This window comes from Balaenoptera physalus (genome assembly GCF_965194825.1).
Source record: "Balaenoptera physalus genome assembly, chromosome: 2".
NCBI classification, from domain to species: Eukaryota; Metazoa; Chordata; class Mammalia; order Artiodactyla; family Balaenopteridae; genus Balaenoptera; species Balaenoptera physalus.
The window spans coordinates 164,994,769-165,014,293 of NC_138883.1; the positions used below are offsets into that span (position 1 = coordinate 164,994,769).

Consider the following 19,525-nt stretch of genomic DNA (forward strand, 5'->3'; position numbering starts at 1 on the left):
ATGGGATATTTTATTCCTTATTTGTTTTCACATGCTGGATTATTTACATATTTTTGCCGTTTTAAATAGCGCATTCTGTCTTATTTATTTTTCTTTTAGATTGTTTCTTTGTGTCGTATCATTAGGCTTTCTGACACATTGCTAATTTGATCCCTGAAAGATTAATCATAGGTAGATTAGATGATAGTCAAAACCAAGCCTATGGATCAAGCTCAGGTTACCTTCCTAGTGTATCACTTACCATCTCATATACATCAATTTCCTCATATGTAAAATTGGGTTAATGATAGTATTGATACATGCCAAATACATTAATGTTTGCAAATGTTTAGAACAGTGCCTGACATTCTACCAACCCTAAATGAAGGTTAGTTATTATTACTAATATTACTATTATTAACCCATTATTAGAAGCAATGCATAGAACACTTCTGCTTTATAACTGTTAACACAGGTTTATTCTTTCTCTTTATTTTTAATATTTTAGTAAATATGCAACAATACCTTAAAATTGTCTTAAATGTTAACATTCGCTCATAAGGCTAATCATGTTTTCCATAGGATAATTAACCATTTTATATATAAAATTAAAATGTCTGCTTATTATTTTATTTAATAGTAAGGTTAGAAAACTATTACATTTTTAACGTGTAAACTGTTTTTGTGCATATTTTGGATTGAGTGTTTGGTTACATTTTCCCATTCCCTTTCATTTCCTGTGTATTTTTTCTTGAACTGGCTAATGTTCTTCACCAGAAAAACACTGTACAGAGACCAAGAGCCCTGCAATGACTCAGAAGTCAGAGAAGGGGAAGGGCGGAGAGTGAGGGGTATGCGGGGCACTTACATCTTGGCCTTAGGCCGCTATGGTTCTCCTGCTCTGTGCCTCAGAGGCTGGACTCTTATGCTTCAAACTTCCAGAGTAGTCCTCCACTTGTTTTCCACTTTTCACTTAAAATGTCCTTGTTTCAACTACTTCATAGCTTTTCAATCTCACTGGCCATGTCCACATTCTTCAAAGACATTTGTTCTGTTTCTTACTGAGTTCATGAACCGGAAAGAACTGCAACCATGAGTGTTGCTGAACATCACCCAACTGGCCAGTGAGCTCTTGTTGAGTCAAACTCACATCCGATAAGGAGAAGCTGTTATAGATTTGTTTTCCCATAGTTTTTGCCTTCTTCCATCCTTTTATCTGACTGAGCAAGAAACATGGTTAAAATCTTTTATCTGACTGAGCAAGAGACATAGTTAAAATCTTTTATCTGACTGAGCAAGAAACATGGTTAAAATCTTTTATCTGACTGAGCAAGAAACATGGTTAAAATCTTAAGAAGCTGGACAACAGATCACATACATAATCCTTTAAGACGCTGTCTGAGATGAGCAGCAACCTGGCCAGTCATTCGTTTACTCATTCATTCATTTGCTTTTCAGAAAACTTTGGATATTTATTATATGTCAATATCCATGTTTGTACCGATGGGACAAAAAATATAAATAAGATAGAAGTCCTGTTCTGAAACATCTCTGTGTCAGGAGTCTCCAAGGCCACCCTCAGGTTTGGTCATATGATAGGAGGAATCATAAGACTCAGCTGTGATTTGTTACAGCAAAAGGATACAAAGCAAAATTCATAAAAGAAAAAGGCACTTGGGGCATTTTTAATGTCTGGGGAAAGCAGGGCAGGTTTCCAAGAGCACTCTCCAGTGGGAGCGCAGAGGAACCATTTACTTCCACCAGCAACCAGTTGTGACAACACATGTGAAATACTGTCAACCAGGGAAGTTCATTAGAAACTCAGTGCCCAAGGTTTTTATTGGGAACTGTTCACATAACCACCTTCTGTCTACCGTGCACCAAAATTCCAGACTCCCAAAAGGAAGGCAGGTTGTCAGCATAAACAGTATTGTTTGCCCAGGCAGTATAGCCAGAGTGAGCCACTCTTATCTGTCAGGGGATGGTGGGAACCCTCCCCAAATCTTAGCTCCCAGGCACCAGCCAAGGGCCAACCTTGCAAACAAGATTTTCTAAGGATAGCCGTCTCAGGCCTGCTGTGTTAACTCTTTTCTGCACAATCTCACACTGAAGTGGGGATAGCTGGAAGAGAGTTTAAAGAGTCAGGTGAAAAGAGTTATTGGATTACAGAAGAAAACTCAATTAGCCCTGCCTGGAGGAGTCAAGGGAGGCTCCATTTACCAAGACAATATTTGAACTGGATCTTGAAGGAGCTGTGAGATTTCCCAAAGCCCTGGAGTGAGGAAGGGCTTTCCGCCATGCAAAGGTATTCACTGCAGGTAAAGAGATGATTGAGAAGTTCTGTGTGGTGGGAGCATAGAACATGATGGGAGAGGCAGAGACAGGGAAGAGTGGTTAGAACAAGAGCATGAGGTGTTTTATAGTTTTGGTGGGTGGTAAGGAGCCTTAGAGGTTTTAATCAGAAGAGAGAAGTGAATAAATCTGAAAGGTATCTCTGATAGCAGATGGAGAAAAGGTTGGAGAAGGTAGAGTTTGAAGAAAGTAAGACCAGGTAGGAGGCAAGAGATGATGAAGACATGACCTGTGGTAGGACTAGAGCACGGGGCAGTGGTCCTCAACCAGGGGGACACAAAGAATCACGTGGGAAGCTTAACAAGAAAATGATGTCCAGGTCCCTCTCAAACCCTTTAATGTCTCTTGACAAAACATTCTGTCTGCTTTCTCTTCTGTAGCTATCTTACTCTGTAATGCTATCAGTCAAAACCTCCAAGTCCACTACACAGACAGTTCATTATTGGACAGAACCAAGAATATAACCATTTGTATGGAATTTCCTCTTCATTTCCGTAATAAACTGAGATGTGAAGCCATATGGCAGTCTACCTTAGCCGAATAATTTTATCTATTGTCAGATGAATCTAGCCGGTAAATCTGTTTGCCGTAAAAAATCTTAACGTTTTTGCAGAGGATCCACAAGAATGATTTGGTTCATTTGTGAAGTGCAGACCAAAGTGCATGTCAAAAGGTGCAGTCATGACAGATCCTCATTACACAAGATGCATGTCAATTTATGTGGTTACTCCTTGGTCATTCGACATATATTGTATGTACGGTTTGTATGCGAGACTCAAGAAATACAGTTAAAGATGCATTCAACTATTAGCTAAATGTAAGGTATTTAAATAAAATCATTAGGATAAGACACAAATATAAACACATCCAACCCAGAACAGCTTTCTTCCCTTTTGTTTTTATTTTAAATAATTTTATTTTATAGTAGATGATAGCACAAAAGAGACTTGCAAGGTTTGCAAAGAATAATATGAAGATGTACGTGAGTTTCTTATTTTACTCTCAGATTAACTAGACATTATTGGGTTTCATAATGATGGTCTATTTGAAATGTAATGAAATACCTTCTTCAATGATACTTTATCTGCTATTTTTATCAAGTAAAATATCTCAAGAATGTGTTAAGGTCAATTTATATATTAAATATACAAAAATATGTCTTTTTGCTTTCTCTCCTTCTATCCAAATGGAAGTCCTTAGATATATTTAATGTTTCCATGAGCTATGTGATTAACAACTATAGCAAAATATGTTGGTGAAAATTATCTTTGAAGGTTTTCCATTAGTGGTTTAATTAACATACAGTGGACAGAAAGCAGACAATCTGTTCAACCAGACCATTCAAAGATCCCTCCTATTGCTTTTGTTTTCACTACAGCTGGGAAGGGATAATTATATTACATATATCCCTTCATCTTTCTTCTGAATGATTTGTTTTGGTGGTGATTTAAAGGATAATTTGAAATATTCTTATGAGTTAGAAAGCCCATGAAGTGCATAGGAGTAATTTACAATGTAGATAACAAGACTGTGGTTTTGCCAGTTTTTCTCAGTCTTTATTTCTGGAAAACATCCATTTTTGACTTGTTTTATCTTCTCTAAAAATCATTCTGAAATGGGTTAAAAATCTAAGCCAATTTCATACTTTAGTCTTGATGAACCATGTGCTACTGAATTATGAGCAAATAGGAATGTTTCCTCTATGCATGACTGGGTAGTCTTGCTTATTCATAACCTAACCAGAGAAAAAGAATTAGGTATAAAATAGCAGCCCAAAGAAAATTCACAGAAGCTAGGCACTGAAGCTCACAAATTTTCACATTGGAAAACCCTCAGTTCCTTCCTTAGATTTTGTTTACTCTTTACAGTCAGAGCCTTGAGCAAGTGATTGAGTAATCAGTTTACAAAGTTTACTGTAGTAAATTCTAGAAGGAGCAAGCATGTCCATCATGGAGGCAAATTAATCAATGGCTGTAATAGCAATTAATACAACAGTAAAGCAAGCAAAAAAAAAAAATCATAAAACACTGCTAAAAAGTGAAAAACAAACACCAAAACCCACAGCTGCCTGGGACTTACTCTTGTAAATGCTAGAGGAAGCATTTATGCTTGTTTTATACGGGAGGCCTACCTGTCTGTTAAATTCACCTTCCCCAATAATCTAGCTAAAACTGAGTTGGAATGTTCATCACAAAAACAAGAGTTTGACACACTAATCAGACTTCCCAAATTTCAACTTAAGCGGTGTTAAAAGATAAACTGAGGCATATTCAACATTTTAAGAGTTTACCTGACTGAAAATCAATTTCAGTGGGGCAGCACAAACCAGAAGTGGTTAGGAGCACGCCAAGAACCCCAACGAGGGGAGAGATTTTATGGAGAAAAGGCAGAAGAAAACAAGGAAATTATTTGATTGGCTGTAGCTTAAGTGTTTGCCTGATTCAGAAGAGTCTAGTTGTAAGTTTGTGACTGGTTGTCCTTAGGCTTTGATTTCTTAACCTTGAGGCAGCTGCAGGCTCAGGTTTGGGTTTGCTTACATAGGCTGCTAAGGCATTAGAGCCACCTCAGTCTGATGGCCTCCTTGTTTAATTAATTTAGCAGTGGGGAATATGGACTTTATCCTCCCTAAGTTTTGAAGCTCCTTCTTAGGGTAAGAAGGCAGGGAGAAAATGAGAAAGGGCAATCAAAGGTGAGAACTAGACTTCCTCCGCAGACAGCTCCTCCAGTGTCAGTTACTTCGTCTCCTTTGTGCTCTGTGCCAGAACCACAGGGGCTAGTGGTATGTTACTGGCCTAACAGGCATCATGAAAAGTACTATGTTTTGTCCTGCGTTATAAAAATCTAAAAGGATACTGGTAAAATTAATATCAGGCAATTAATATCCAATGATAACATCTATTTTAAAGAAACCAACAGTTGCATTGAAATTCTGTTTTGTTTTGTTTTAAAATATTTATTTATTTATTTTATTTTTGGCTGTGTTGGGTCTTCTGTGCGAGTTGGGTTTCTGTGCGAGGGCTTTCTCTAGTTGTGGCAAGCGGGGGCCACTCTTCATCGCGGTGCACGGGCCTCTCACTATCGTGGCCTCTCGTTGCGGAGCACAGGCTCCAGACGCGCAGGCTCAGTAGTCGTGGCTCATGGACCTAGTTGCTCCGCGGCATGTGGGATCTTCCCAGACCAGGGCTCGAACCCGTGTCCTCCGCATTGGCAGGCGGACTCTCAACCACTGCGCCACCAGGGAAGCCCTGAAATTCTGTTTTGAAGATTTTAATAAAGACTACTTCTTTGGAGATTTCGGGTTTTTTTTTTCTTTCTGATTTACATTATAAAGAACTGAGAAACCTCCGGCTGGAGACTTTCCCTTTCTGTGATTTTTTTTTTTTAAATATTTTTATATCTAGGACTGTTTAATCCATTGGCTACATGATATTTGCTATCTTTCTTATCTTCACTGACATTCTAGTAAGGATCCTATAGATTTTCAGTTGTTCCTACATGATTGTTTGTATTCAGAGAGCCACCACCCCTAGTGCAAGGTGAATGCACAGCTCTAAAGTTTAATCTGAGTGTTGTGCTACGAGGCCTTATCTGGTTGTTATAAAACTTTATTGTGTACTTCTGTTGTAAGCTGCCTCATATATTTTTGGTAATGAGGCAGGATATCTAAATAAAGCAAATAAAATTGCTTTATGTAGCTTTGCCTAGAATCATAAGTCTTAGAGCCTGGCACATACTCAGGAAAAGCTGTCTGCTTTTGAAGGTAAGATATTTTCATTTCCATTTGAAATATAGGGTAACTAAAGCACAGAGAGTTTTGTAAATTATGCAATATCCCCTATTCAGCAAACCTAACAGAAAGAATTCTACCCCAGGTCTCCTGAATCCTTGTACAGTATTTCTTCTGTACTTAATTGTGCCTGGTCCTATCATTTTTGCTCCAAAGAGACTATCTACAATTTATTCATTCATTCAGTCAGTCAACAAACATTTACTGAGCATTATTCAATGTCCAGTGGGGACAACACCTTAAAAAAGAAAAATTTTCGGGCCTTCCCTGGTGGTGCAGTGGTTAAGAATCTGCCTGCCAATGCAAGGGACACGGGTTTGAGCCCTGGTCCGGGAAGATCCCACATGCTGCAGAGCAACTAAGCCCGTGCACCACAACTACTGAGCCTGCGCCCCAGAGCCACAACTATTGAGCTCACATGCCACAACTACCAAAGCCCGCATGCCTAGAGCCCGTGTTCCGCAACAAGAGAAGCCATCGCAATGGGCCGCACACCTCAACGAAGACCCAATGCAGCCAAAAATAAATAAATTTATAACAAACAAACAAACAAAAAAGAAACATTTTCTGTAAAATACTCATTAGACATACATATTGAACATTTACTGTGTGGAAGGTGGGAGGGGACCATGATCAACCCTCTATGTACCTGAGTTTTTTCCTAGCCTTACAACCAGCTATTCTGTGAATTGAGCACAGTGCTACATTTTCTGGCTCTAGGGCTCCTTTCTGTGGAATTTTTGGCCATTTCCATCTCCATGACTCTTTTAAGCTCTAATATTCTACAAGCCCATGGAAAAGTCTAGATTGCCAACACTGTGGTAGTGCATCACTCTAGACTGTATCCAATAAGCCTTTAGGCAGTGGCAGATCGTTTAAATTCACAGTGAAATCAAAGAATAGCCCCTCTAGAAGAATGATTAGCATCTTTCTGAGTTCAAAGGGAGGTATTTTAGACCATTTGCATGTGATTAGTAGTGGTAGCCTTAACTTGGTTATTAGAGTTCTAAGTAACTGATTTAATGGTATTATAAGCTTCATTAAATACATTTTTGTTTCTTGGAACGTTCTTGTATTGATGGGAACCTCACAGCTGTAATTAAATCACTGCTCTCTTAGCCCTTTTTGAACCCATATCCTGCCAGTTATAAAGCCTGTCAATTCGTATCTTTTGGTAATAGTTGCCTAGAGGAGAACTGTTCTTGGTCAGACACTGAATTTCCCATACTTGTGGAACACCTTCCCCTGCTGACCCACTGAAATGAAAGACTAGGAGTAATGATTAAATCTAATTTTCCCTCCTGTAGTAGCAGAATGAGCTGGGTCAGCAAGGCCAGTCCCTGCAGATGGCTTTAAAATACCTTTGTGATTTGATCTCCTTGCCTTCCCATCCATTTCTCTAAGTGCCTATCACTGTCATCCTTTACCACCCTGACAAGATTCCAAGGTGAGAACAGCTCAAATGAACAAGAGCATTTGTGATGCCTCCCGAGGACGTGGTTTATTAAATGAGTTCGGCAATGAACCAAGTCTGACTTGTGAGCTACAAGGCAGGTTAGCACGTTTGCACGAAGGTCATTCCATGTATTATTTAACCCATTCAAATGCTCTGTTTTCTCTCTGCTGCCCAGCATAATTCACATGAAATAATATAAACTCACAAGTCATTAATGTCTGATTTGTATTTTCAAATGTGCTGGGAATCACTTAGTTTCATTCCTTTGCTTGGATTGTAGTTTGTTTTTTCAGAACCACTAGAGAATGTTTATGAAGTGTGTGTGTGGAGGGCAGGCAAGGAAGGGAATAAAAGTGCATTACTTTAGGGCTGCGCATCTGTTTTAGGGACTCTGCTGGATCTGCACATTAACCATTGTCATGGCTTATCATGGTGTGTCCTGAAATCGCGTTCTACTCAGAGATATTCACACCAACTCAAAAATATTACAGTTAAACAGATTTCACTGTTATGAGTTAGTTTCCTCTTCTTATGACTAGCAGAATATTTTTCTTCTCTATTAGAAAGCATGCAAATGATGTATAACAGATGGTAAATCATTTTTTTTTTTTTTTTTCAAACAGATTGGCACTATCAGGTTGCTCAGACCTTCCCACAAACAGAAGAGGAGGTGGAGGTGGATTCACATGCATTCAGCCACCGGTGGAAAAGGCACTCGGATTCTCTCAAGGCGGTAGACTCAAACCGAGCCAGCCTGGGCCAAGACTCCCCAGAGCCCAGAGGCTTCACAGACCTGCTCTTGGATGATGGGCAGGACAACACCACCCAGATTGAGGTAGGTCAATAATCTGGGTAATTGAAATGGATTAATAAGTATATTTCTTATACGGCACCCAACTTCCACCTATATATCAATATTTATAAGCTGTCCCTTCAGCTCAATCTGGAACTTTTGGACTTTTATTGTAGAGAATCAATTTAATTCATTAATAAATAATTAATTTGTTAATATTCAAGAATTCAATAAGTAATTATAATTATGTTAAATAAATAAATAACTAATAGCTAAGCCATTTAATCACCCACAAATTCACTTACTCAGGAAACAGACAAACATGGGCTTGGTGTGATGGTGACCGTGAGGAGACACAAAGGGAAATATGGTACATCTCCTGCCTGCAGGGAGATAATTGTGTAACAGCGTCAGAAAGTCCGAACGCCATAACCAAATCATCCCTATGCCACGTGATATGCAGAAAAGTATATACAGGCCAGTGTGGCATAGAGGAGGGGGTGATCATCTGCTTGGGATTAGGGGATGGGCTCTTGTCAAAGAGGCCTAGGAGTGGGCATTTAGGCTCGGGCTCAGCAGATTGAGAGGAGCTCACCAGGTTGATAATTTGTCGAGGGTAAAAGAGAAGATTGCTGGCAGAACGAGTTACATCTGCAAAGGCTGAGTCTTAGAACAGCATGGCATGATGAGGAGTCTTGTATGGTGACCAACTGTCCCAGTTTACCTGGGACTGAGGGGTTTCCTGGGATGTAGAACTTTCAGTGCTTAAAATGGGGCAGTTCTGGGCAAACTGATGGTTGGTCACTCTATTACTGTACATGATTCTTTGTGATAATTGGAGCCACAAGTTGGAAAGAGAAGGACGGTTGGAGGTGGGTTTGGTGAGTAGGGAAGGCTGCTGAAGGCACATTCTAGGCAGATTTTGGGGTTGCCCAGAGGCCTCAAGGGTGGTATTGCGTTGCTTAAGTTTCCATAGTCCTTAGCATTGCAAATCCTAAAATATGATCTTGTTAGTATACTAGATATAACAGATACAAACAAGTGAATCTTATGGAACTAAGCAAAAACCATTCAAATGAGAACAGAAGCTATTTATTCAGTTTGTTGTAGCAAGGGAGTGAGCCTCTATCACTTGCCTTTGGCAGAGACTCAAAAGCAGGCAGGGGAGTGGGAATCAGTTAAAAAAAGAGAAGGCTCCAGGTGTGCTCTGATTAGAGGTTGTTGGCATGGAGAAGCTGGAGGTGGGCTAGTCAGAAGCCGAGCATCTCATGTGATTGGGGAACATATATGGCTTCCTGTGGTTGGTCCAGAGTTGGGCATAGGGACAAAAAATAGAGAAACCATCAGTTATCAATCAAGTCCTGCCCCTTCTGAGCCGATTGCTGCCAGGATTGTGTTTTGGCTCCCTGGACTGATTGCTCTAGAGGTTGGGGTAAGAGTTCTGTTGGTATCCATGGTCTGGACATTGTCCGTTTGGATATTCTATCAATCTGAAGGTTTAGTTCCTACTATCTCCCAGGTAACAGGTTTCTATTTTAAAGAAACAGGCAGCATTCTTTTTACTGCCCTGAAATACTCATTATTTAGGAAAAGAACTCAACTTCATGAAACAGATATGACATAGTTCTGCAGATGGTATCAAGGCATCGTTTTGTTCCCTCATGGTGAGAGGAATCTTCAGATCTGAAGCACAGGCCATTGGGATTCTGTTGATGTGAGAGCCCGAAGATTTTCAAAACCCCTCTCCATCTCCTTAGCTAGTTTGTGGCTCTGGTGGTCCCTGGCTGCCCCCGTCAGGCCCTTAACAGACAACAGAGGATGTGCCAGGAGCAGAAGTCATATAATATCTGCAAGAGGCTTTTCTGACTCCTGCAGCGTACCTGCTATTTAGCAACAGTGTCGTGGTAACAGCTCAGAGTAGGCAACACAGTTCCTCCCTGGGCTGCTCTTTAGCCAGGGTGCAGCATAAAGAAAGGAGAGCTGAACAGAAGCAGAGATGTTTCCTCTCTGCCCAGAACTAGTAACCTATTGAGATTAAAGGGAGAGAACACAGACTCCTGGAGCTCTGTGATCTCCATGCAGGATGCTGAATTTTTCTAATCATTTGTAAAATAGAAAATCCTTTTGCTCAGGGATATATTAACACTCCTCAAAATATCAATACAATGCTAGTTGTTAGTATAGCCGTGATTTTGCTATTCAGCCAGTTTTTCTCTTTTTCTACCTTAATAGAGGGAGACCATGTAATGTCAGAGATTTTGAATGAGTAAAAAGGAGGAAGGATGATGCAGAGAGCTCTTCACTGAGCGCTCACGTGGTGCTAAGAGCTGCCAGGTGCTGTATGGTCATCCTCTTGTCTAGTCCCTACATCAGCCTGCTGAGAGCTGCATCCCCAGGTTCACTGGCTAATCTCAGTGATTAACATGAGGGTACTTTCCGATTTAGGTTGAGTATTTTTCCTAAGGTCTCTCATTAATGAGTAAAGGGCTGGCATTCAAACCCAGGACTGCCCAGCTCTCAAGATTTAGCCTTACTACTTGGCTTTGCTTCCTCTAATATAAGGAGAAATAAATGGCTGTTTGATTATGTAATGATTTTGGATAGCTGTGGCACCTGAATATCGATAGAGTAACTTCAGGGTTTCAATCTGGCTGAAAGGGGACTCGTCTTGAAGCTAGATTTCATAACAAGAGGACTGCTTTTATTTTGAGTTTATTTTTATGGGGTGCTGGGGATTGATGGAGATTATTGGGGATCTAAAGTCCCATAAGTCACCCCTCGGCACCACCACTAGTTCTGGAAGCAAAAGCCTACATCTGAAACTTCTCTGTAAAGTTTATTTATCCTGGCCCTTGAAATAGTATTTTTGAAAACCGTTGCATCTCTTTCGGGGAAAATACTTTTGCCCGATTGAGTTAAATGGAAATAAGAAAGAAAGGAAGCAAATGGTTGTAGAGTGATTGCTCTGTGCTGGGCATCGTGACAAGATTTTTCTTATGTTTTAGGAATAGCATTTTGATTTATGTTGCTTAATATAAGCAATGAGCATGAACGACTGTGTATGCTTTTGCCTTTTAGAAGCTTCCAGAGTCGATGTCAGGAATCAGAATTATTTGGCCTGAGAGCCCTGATTGTAGCAGTGGCTGTTAAAATAATTTGTATCCCAGTGAGACTTAAACCACCCAGAATGGCATTCCTGTGCATGTTCTCCCCAACTTCTGCCATGGTCTAGACTTTGTATCCCACTTTCACTGAACAAAGACGAAAACAAAAGACAATAGCATATTTACTATTTTGGCACAAATTCATTCTGAAATAAACAAAAGCTGTTATTCTCTTAACTTGGTGACAGTATTTTTTCTGGCTCTGCACAAGAACAGATAATGGAGGGATTGTAAAACTTAGTATCCCAGTTAAAGAATCTTCCAATTGAAGTTTCATTGCTGTTGTCATTGTTTTCTTTTTTTCATATTCTTTTCGTGAAGATACAAAGATGTTTTGAAATAGTTTGTATTTCCTGATGAATAAGTGGGGACTCAACATTTGGCAAGTACCACTGTTGATCTGCATTTTATTTTACATGAGACCTTTATTCTTGTACCTCCTCTGTTCATGTGGATGTATAACCACCTGGGCAAGTCAAAAGAAGAGTACTTCCCCCTGATTAGTAGGTATTAAAAGCAGTGACTAGCATGCTTTTTGTAATTACTTTGGGAATATAAGGGCTTCAGGGACTTTCAGGTTAGACTGAATTCCATTCATGACTTGGCCGTGCTTGAGCAGCCTTCAGTGAATTCCGTGACCCCAGGGACACACACATGGATGAGCAGCAGGTGAATCTCCACCTCGCTGCTGGCTGCCCTTCCGTTTTCTGGGGTGGAGCTCTTGCAGCATCAAGGGCGCCTTATGGGATGGAGAGGGACTGAGCAGTGTTTGGTGAGAATTATTGGTCTTCATAAAGCTGTTTCCCCAGCTTATTCCCGTGTAATGCTGTTGGTAACTGACAGTTCTTCACTTTACAGAAATCAGTCCTTTCTAACACATGGAACCAAATGTGTGGTTTTTTTCCACATCCAGTATTTGGAACTTCATATTCCCTCTCTTGGGACAATGAAAATGTTTCTGAAAAGGATTGTCAAGTGTGATTTTTATTTTTTTGGCTTCGATTCAAAAGTACCTGGATAACTTGAAGAAGGGAAGATTGAAAATAGGGTTTACGGATCATATCAGTGTAGCTCCGTGATCCAAACTGACTCAGACATTGTGAGCTAGGCCAGCACCTCTCCGGTGATGCAGACGTGGCTAAACTACAGGCTACACTTTGCATTGCAAGGAGTTAGAGCACAGAGCAGATTTAGCTATTAGTTTCGAGAATACAAATTTCTGAAAAATCTTAGATTAAATTGCAGTGCCTACCAACAACATATCTTGTGGATTTCTCATTCTTGTACCAAATAAAAATTGCAGGCATATCTAGCAATTGTATCATCTATGATCGCATTAAAGTTCATATCTGAGGAAAGTACAGTGGAGAATAGTTAGCAAATATGTGCAATAGAAGTAGCTAAAAGCTACAGATCCACTGTGTTTCCACTAAATGCATATGTAAAAACTCTTTTTTTGATCATCTGCTGCGGCACACTGCCAGTTGTATCTGTATCATATTGTCACCAATTCTATAATATATTTCTTTAAAAAGCTATCAATTGCCAATTGCTGCACACAGGTTATTGTGTGTGTTCTAATATTTTATTGCAGTTCATAACTAGGTATTCTATTTGACAGGAAAGAAGTCACTGGCAAATCCTTAATCTAAAAGAGAATGCTGTTACTTTGAGGTATTTTACAAAGCAAAGGCAAATTTCATAATGTCCCACGTGGGCATAATCTCCATGGTATGTTTGCAGTACAGAGAATACATCAGAATATTCTTAGGTAATGAACTCCTGCTGCTCATGTGTCTCAAGCCTAGATACGCTTCCTCAGTTTCAGAGATCTGACAACAACAGTACTGAATATAAATATAGGGTAGTAATAAGACACATCATCCCATTTCACAGAAATAATGAAAATTTGCAGAATACTGCTGTGCTGATTCTTTCTTCAGGCCCCTGTTCTGCTCAGTGAACTCATGGAAGACAGTACTTACAGATGAGAAGAATGTGATAATGCAGATTTGTGACATTTTTCAAAAGAAAGAAAAGTACCACCTGATACTGAACCGTTCTTTTACTATATTTATTATAAATGTGAAAAGCTGGTGTAGATGTTTTTAATGAAGCATTTCCATCTTAGGGGAATCTTAAACTTTCAGAGGCATCCATCTGTGGCTGCAGAATCAGAAAGCTGTGCAAAGGGAATACTCAGATAATCCTGAGGAAGCACACTTATTTGACTCGAATGAATTGAAATTTCCTAAATGCGTGTAAGTGTCAGATTGCCTTCCACAAAAGATGAGAAGGAAAGCATTGTGAGAGCATATGATTAAAAAGGAGCAGAAATACTGCATAAGTTAATCAGCACCCAGAGGAAGACTCTTGTTCTGTAGACAGCCAGGATTAATGAAGAGAGACAAGGCGTCATCTGAACCACGTCATAGAGAGAGAGTTAGAAGGTAGCCAGGTATCAAGGTATTTCTAGCCAGAGAGTTTTGCACTGGTAAGCTAAGTGGGGCAAGATTTTTAAACTCCCTTATACTATGCGTATTAGTCCATTCAGGCTGCTATAACAAAAATACCATAGACTGGGTGGCTTAAACAACAAATTTATTTGTCACAGTTCTGTAGGCTGGGAGTCCAAAATCAAAGAGCTGGCAGACTTGGTGTCTGATGAGACCCCACTTTCTGTTTCATAGGGGGCTGTCTTTCTGCTGTGTCCTCCCATGGCTAAAGGAGCTAGAAAGCTCTCTAGGGATCTCTTTCGTAAGGACACTAATCCCACTGCTGAAGGCTCTACCCTCATAACCTAATCACTTTCTAAAGGTCCCACTTCCTAGTACCATCACATTGGGGGGGTTAGGTATCAACATATGAATTTTGGAGAGACACAAATGTTCAGTTCCTAATGCTATGCTAAGGTGTTTGGGATTTATCAGGAAGGAACTTGGAAGCTATTGAATATTTTAAATAGAGAAAGACAAGATTGTATTGGTGCCCCCAAAATGAGTGAGGAATGGATCCGAAAGCCCAAGTCTAAGGGGTGGAAAGATGAAATAAATTTAGATGAGAATTATTGTGAGCTAAAATGAGACAGTAGTTAGAGGAATGCTATTGATGAGCATATGAATTTCAGGAATATTTAGATTTCTAATCAATAACTTACATTAACCATGATGACTGAAGTTTTACCCAAACTTCTGGTGCTTGCTTGATTCTGAGGGTCCATTGCAGATCCTGGTCATTTCCTTCCCTGACAGTGTGGCCTGCTACAACCTTGACAAGCACCCATCTCATATGGGTTGGGAATTGGCCTCATCTCTTCAACTCTGTATTGCCAAAGGTTGTATGTGAACTGACAACAAAATCTGTTTCAACTTCTTTTGTTTTGGAAATTGGAAAAACACGTAGTTTCAAACTTATGATTTAATCCCATTCATTTGCTTTTAGAATATTGATGATGATTTTAGTTTTCAAAGAAGAAAATCCACTGAAAATAGTAAATCAGGCAGAAATTATCTGCAATTATTGTTCACCCTCTAAAAAGATAATGAGCATTAAAATAGAGTATCATATATCTTGCTCAATTATAGATTATTCTTAGCTTGATATGTCAGCTCTTTATTGGAACAAAAATGAAAAAAGATCCATAACTGTATTTCAAAGAGTTCCATAAAGAATAACTGAATTATCTCTATGATGCTTCACTGTTAGTTAATTGAATTTGCTTATGGTAAGAGCATGGAAATAGTCTTCGGAATGATACATACAGGTTGTAAAATTATTGTGTGTTAGTCATATAATTTATTTTTAGAACAAGAATTATATTTTAGAATAATATTCTTGCATTCTCCATATACAAAGAGAAATACCATATGAAATATCATATAATGTAATATTCTTGCATTCTCCATATACAAAGAGAGGTCCTCCCCTCACCAGGACCCTGAGATTAATTATAAGAATCTGGCATTGAGTTTTTCCTACCTCAATTTCCTAGCCATTCATGAGGACTGCGTCATGTCCTCTGCCTTTCTTTGCATTAATTAGGGCAGTGATAAGGAACTTCTAATGTAGGGAACGCCAGGTTAACCAGTAGAATTTCTACTTTGTCATCTTGCAATCTTATTTTTCTTCTTTCCCCAGGCTAACTTCCAACAGGACATTTAAAATACACTTTCATGAAAGTTATTATTTTCAGTATCAAAATTATAGTACCATTTAGTGTAATAAGTCTAGATCTTTATCTAACTGATTTTTAAAAATCCTGCTGAAGAACCAGGCTAATTGTTTGCTAGTCCAGAATGTGTCCAGTCTTTGCACGTTGAGGAAAGGGCTCAGGGTGAAGGATGGGCTGGAACTCGGGAGCAAAAAAGCCAGCAGGCACTCGAGTCCTCTCCTCCTGGCAGCTCATGGAGGTGTCCCCCAGTGGACAGTGGTCCAGGCAGGGCTGTGTCCTGTTTGCTTCTCCTCTTTATTGGACAAGTCTGAGAGGAGCACTGCACAGGGGAAATACATACCCAAGGTCAAGCACCAAGCAGCCCAGGCTGACCTGCCGGCAGTTTAGGAAGTGCCCGCACTTGGGTTGGGGGTGCCAGGTTCCATGGAATGTTGAGTTCAGTCTCTGTCTCCTCCTTGCTAGGTGCATAGCTTATCTTCTCAGCTATCTAGCTTCTGGGCAACAGAGAGATAGTTTTGGGGGTCACTCACTGGACAGTCCCGTTCTATATTAATGGATTATGCCTTAAAGACTAGTCTTTTATGTGATATTTTCAGAATCAGAAACAGAATAATAAAGTGATTGTAGCTCAAAGACTAAATAAGTCTGAGTTGGTACAGTCATGCCAATAATATGATTTTTATTACTACATCTGGAGAAGTATCGGGGCCACTCCTTATTCCCGTGAAGATTTGTCGTATAATGAATCTGCCAGCCCCTATGATGTGAACTTACTTAATTTTAGAAATACTAACAAACACCAACCGAGTACACTAAATCACACCAAGTCTTTGCCATTTATTTTATCTAACAAATTAATGTGCACTCTACAACTTAGTACCAATGTTTTGGAAAAATAAAGACTAGGACTCTGATAAACAATGATTATCTGTAATTTTGTGTGGCACGCAGAAGTTTCTATGGACCTTTGTCAAAGATGTCTCATGTGTCTTTGCCAAGTACTGTGACTTCTATGGAAACATTATTAGGTCTATACATAGGTGGGCCATTACATATATAGGAGGTGTTTAAAAATCCCTGATGATTTAAACTTACAGTATGAAAAAAGTATATTTTTATTCTTAAGCAGTGATGTATAATATATTTTGCTAAGTGTTCAGCGGACTTTTATCTCACATTTCTGAAGCAGTTTTAAGGTAGATAAGTTCTCTTTATAACAAAGCATGCATATGCATATTCATATTCTTTGCTTTTGCATTTGTGATAAATTTGCTAATGTGCCACCCTGTACTGTATTAAGGAAGGTATCAAATAGCCAAAGGTCCTTTTGAGAAGGGGCGACTAACATTCGGAATGAACAGAGACTGCCTTAATTTTCTTTCTGTGTATCCCTGAAAGAAAACCTTTCTGTTCATGTCCCGGCAATGCATAGTTGTCTGAATCTGTCTAGAAACAAGAGAAGAATTGCACTTTGCAGCCCTTGGGAACAGTTGTTTTGAGCTATTTTCTGTATGGTATTTCAAGCCTGAGCTATTAAATTGAAATAATAGTGTGGAATCCATGGCACTGAATTGAATGAATGGATTAAATACTGCTGAAACTATTTCTCTTTTACAAGTAATTTCTAGCTCTTTTTGTAAACTTCATATATTTACACAATCTTTGGCTTAAAAAGCAAAGCTATGGAGAACACTCACATTCACCTTTTAGACAACACCTCTATCAATCATCTATCTTATCCGTATTATTTTGCATTCACAATGCTGATCCCACTTGTCACCAAAGGCATTTGAAAGGAAAACTTGCAAAGCAAATTTCTTACCGTTTAAACATTTCACTTAGTCACAGCACCTTTTATTAAAGAAGTCTTTTAGGTAAATACTTCCAAAACTAAAAATATTTCGTCTTGTGATAGGATTTTCCACTTAAATATAACACTGCCTAACTTTTTAAGGTTTCATGAATTCTATTCTGGACATTTTTATAATTTTCAAAGATGAATGTCATGATTTATGATTGTCAGATTTTTTTCTCTAAGGACATTTTAGGTTATAATATTGTCCAATTTTCTTAGGTTATAGTGCTTTGCACAGTGTTCATATTTGAATGCAAATCTTTACTTGTTCTGTCATATAAAACTAATATAGAGCAGAAGGTGATTTAAAATATTTTCGAAAATGTTTACAGGGGACACTAACAAACCTTTCCAAGAAACTCAAAACAGTTAATTTGTTCGCTGTAAATAGTGTTGTAGAATGATCTGTTATCTTAAAAATCAAGTATAAACAATTAGTTTTCTCTTTCTTAAATACCAACTGAACAAAGAATGACTTGTCATCTTTCTCTGTCCATTGAGGAATCAGATATCTCTTTATTATTTTTACAAGTGAATGGGATTAATCTTTACCAGAACAGAAGGATGTCATATTCAAATGGGAAGGGTACAATTCAAAGAGTAAGAAAACAACTTTATGAATAAATACAGAAATGTGCCAGGCCAAAATAATAAGTATTCATTAGAAATTTTTCTCACGTTACTAATTGGACCTAGTGATAAAAAAAATTATCTTCTAAAGGTAAACAAAAATTTTAGACAAATCTTTGTATTTTCACTGTCCCTTAAAAACTCTGTGGAAAGTAATATTTTCCACCATAAACCTAAGGAAATAAAATAATCAATACATTCAAAAGCCCCCCTTCTTTGCTCCTGACAACAGCCCATCCAATGTAGCTCTATTTAGGCAGAAGACTTTAGAAAGAAAGCAGCTGCAGTTCAATTACTTACTGGTCCACAAAGAACTTAAATAGAAATCAAATCACTTTTGCCATGACGGTTAAAATGTAATTTTGCCTCATCGAATAGGTTTGCTATGGTCTGAGCATATTTCAAATGTATATGACATGCTCTCTTCAGGCAGTTTAGTCGCTGAACAATCATAACTGCCACTTCAAGGATTTTCTTTTTTTAATTTTGCTTTGTAAATGTGTATTTCTTACTTTGTTATTAAAAGGAGAATGGTTGACATTTTCTGCATTTAAATCATTTGCATAAAAGGACAAAAGAAAAAAAACTCTGTGTTTTTATCTCCTTAAGAAAAATGTTTAAACATCTTCAAAGGGAATTTTTTTTTTCCAGCTGGTGATCACTTGTGAATGCAAATTAGAGTAAGGGGTGAATGACTGTGAAACTGTTCCTCCTGATTGTCTATTGACTTTTTAAGTGTTGGTAATAAAGAATCTGGTAAGAGAAAATGATTTCCAACTTTGAAACAGTCCCTGAGGGTTGACAGCACAGAAGCAGAATCTGGGACAAACATTAATTTTCTCACTTTGTCTCTATTTTTTCTAGCAGTGCTTTCCACCGGTGATCTCCCATCTGCCCAGTAGCCTCCATACCAATGTACCATTGTCTTCCTTTGGGCTGCAGTTGCAAAATTAAAAACCAAAGAACTTGGCATTGTAGGTAGTGGTTTTAAAAATCTTTATGTGTAGGCAAGGTTGCTATAAACTATAGATATTTTTCAAAGCCCGTAAATAGAAATTTCAGGGATTTGTAAATGTATGTTTGTGTGTGTATGTTGTGTGTGTGTGTGTGCGCACATACATGTGTGTGCATTATTCCTAATCACTGTAAATAAAAATTACCTCAGTGGGGGAAAATAAACGGTGGCTGGATAGCCCCTTCTACCTTACACTTAGACACTTATTTCTCTGAGCAAAAACCAGTATTTTTTTTTTCATGGAGACAATAAAAATTAAACAGCTACCTGGAGGACTGGCCAAGACTCCCTTTTGCTTCAGTGAATGCCTTAAGCTTTAAATA

At 38.7% G+C, this 19,525-nt stretch overlaps 1 protein-coding gene across 4 annotated transcripts in view; it reads left to right on the top strand.

Annotated features, from left to right (window-relative positions):
• Positions 1 to 19,525, top strand: part of PLXDC2 (plexin domain containing 2) — a 416,967-nt gene that overhangs the window by 155,156 nt on the left and 242,286 nt on the right. For all 4 annotated transcript variants that reach the window (XM_082449772.1, XM_082449774.1, XM_082449773.1 and 1 more), the window contains one exon: positions 8,198 to 8,409. In XM_082449772.1, the coding sequence (XP_082305898.1) occupies positions 8,198 to 8,409 (212 nt within the window). The remainder of the gene's footprint in view (positions 1 to 8,197; positions 8,410 to 19,525) is intronic.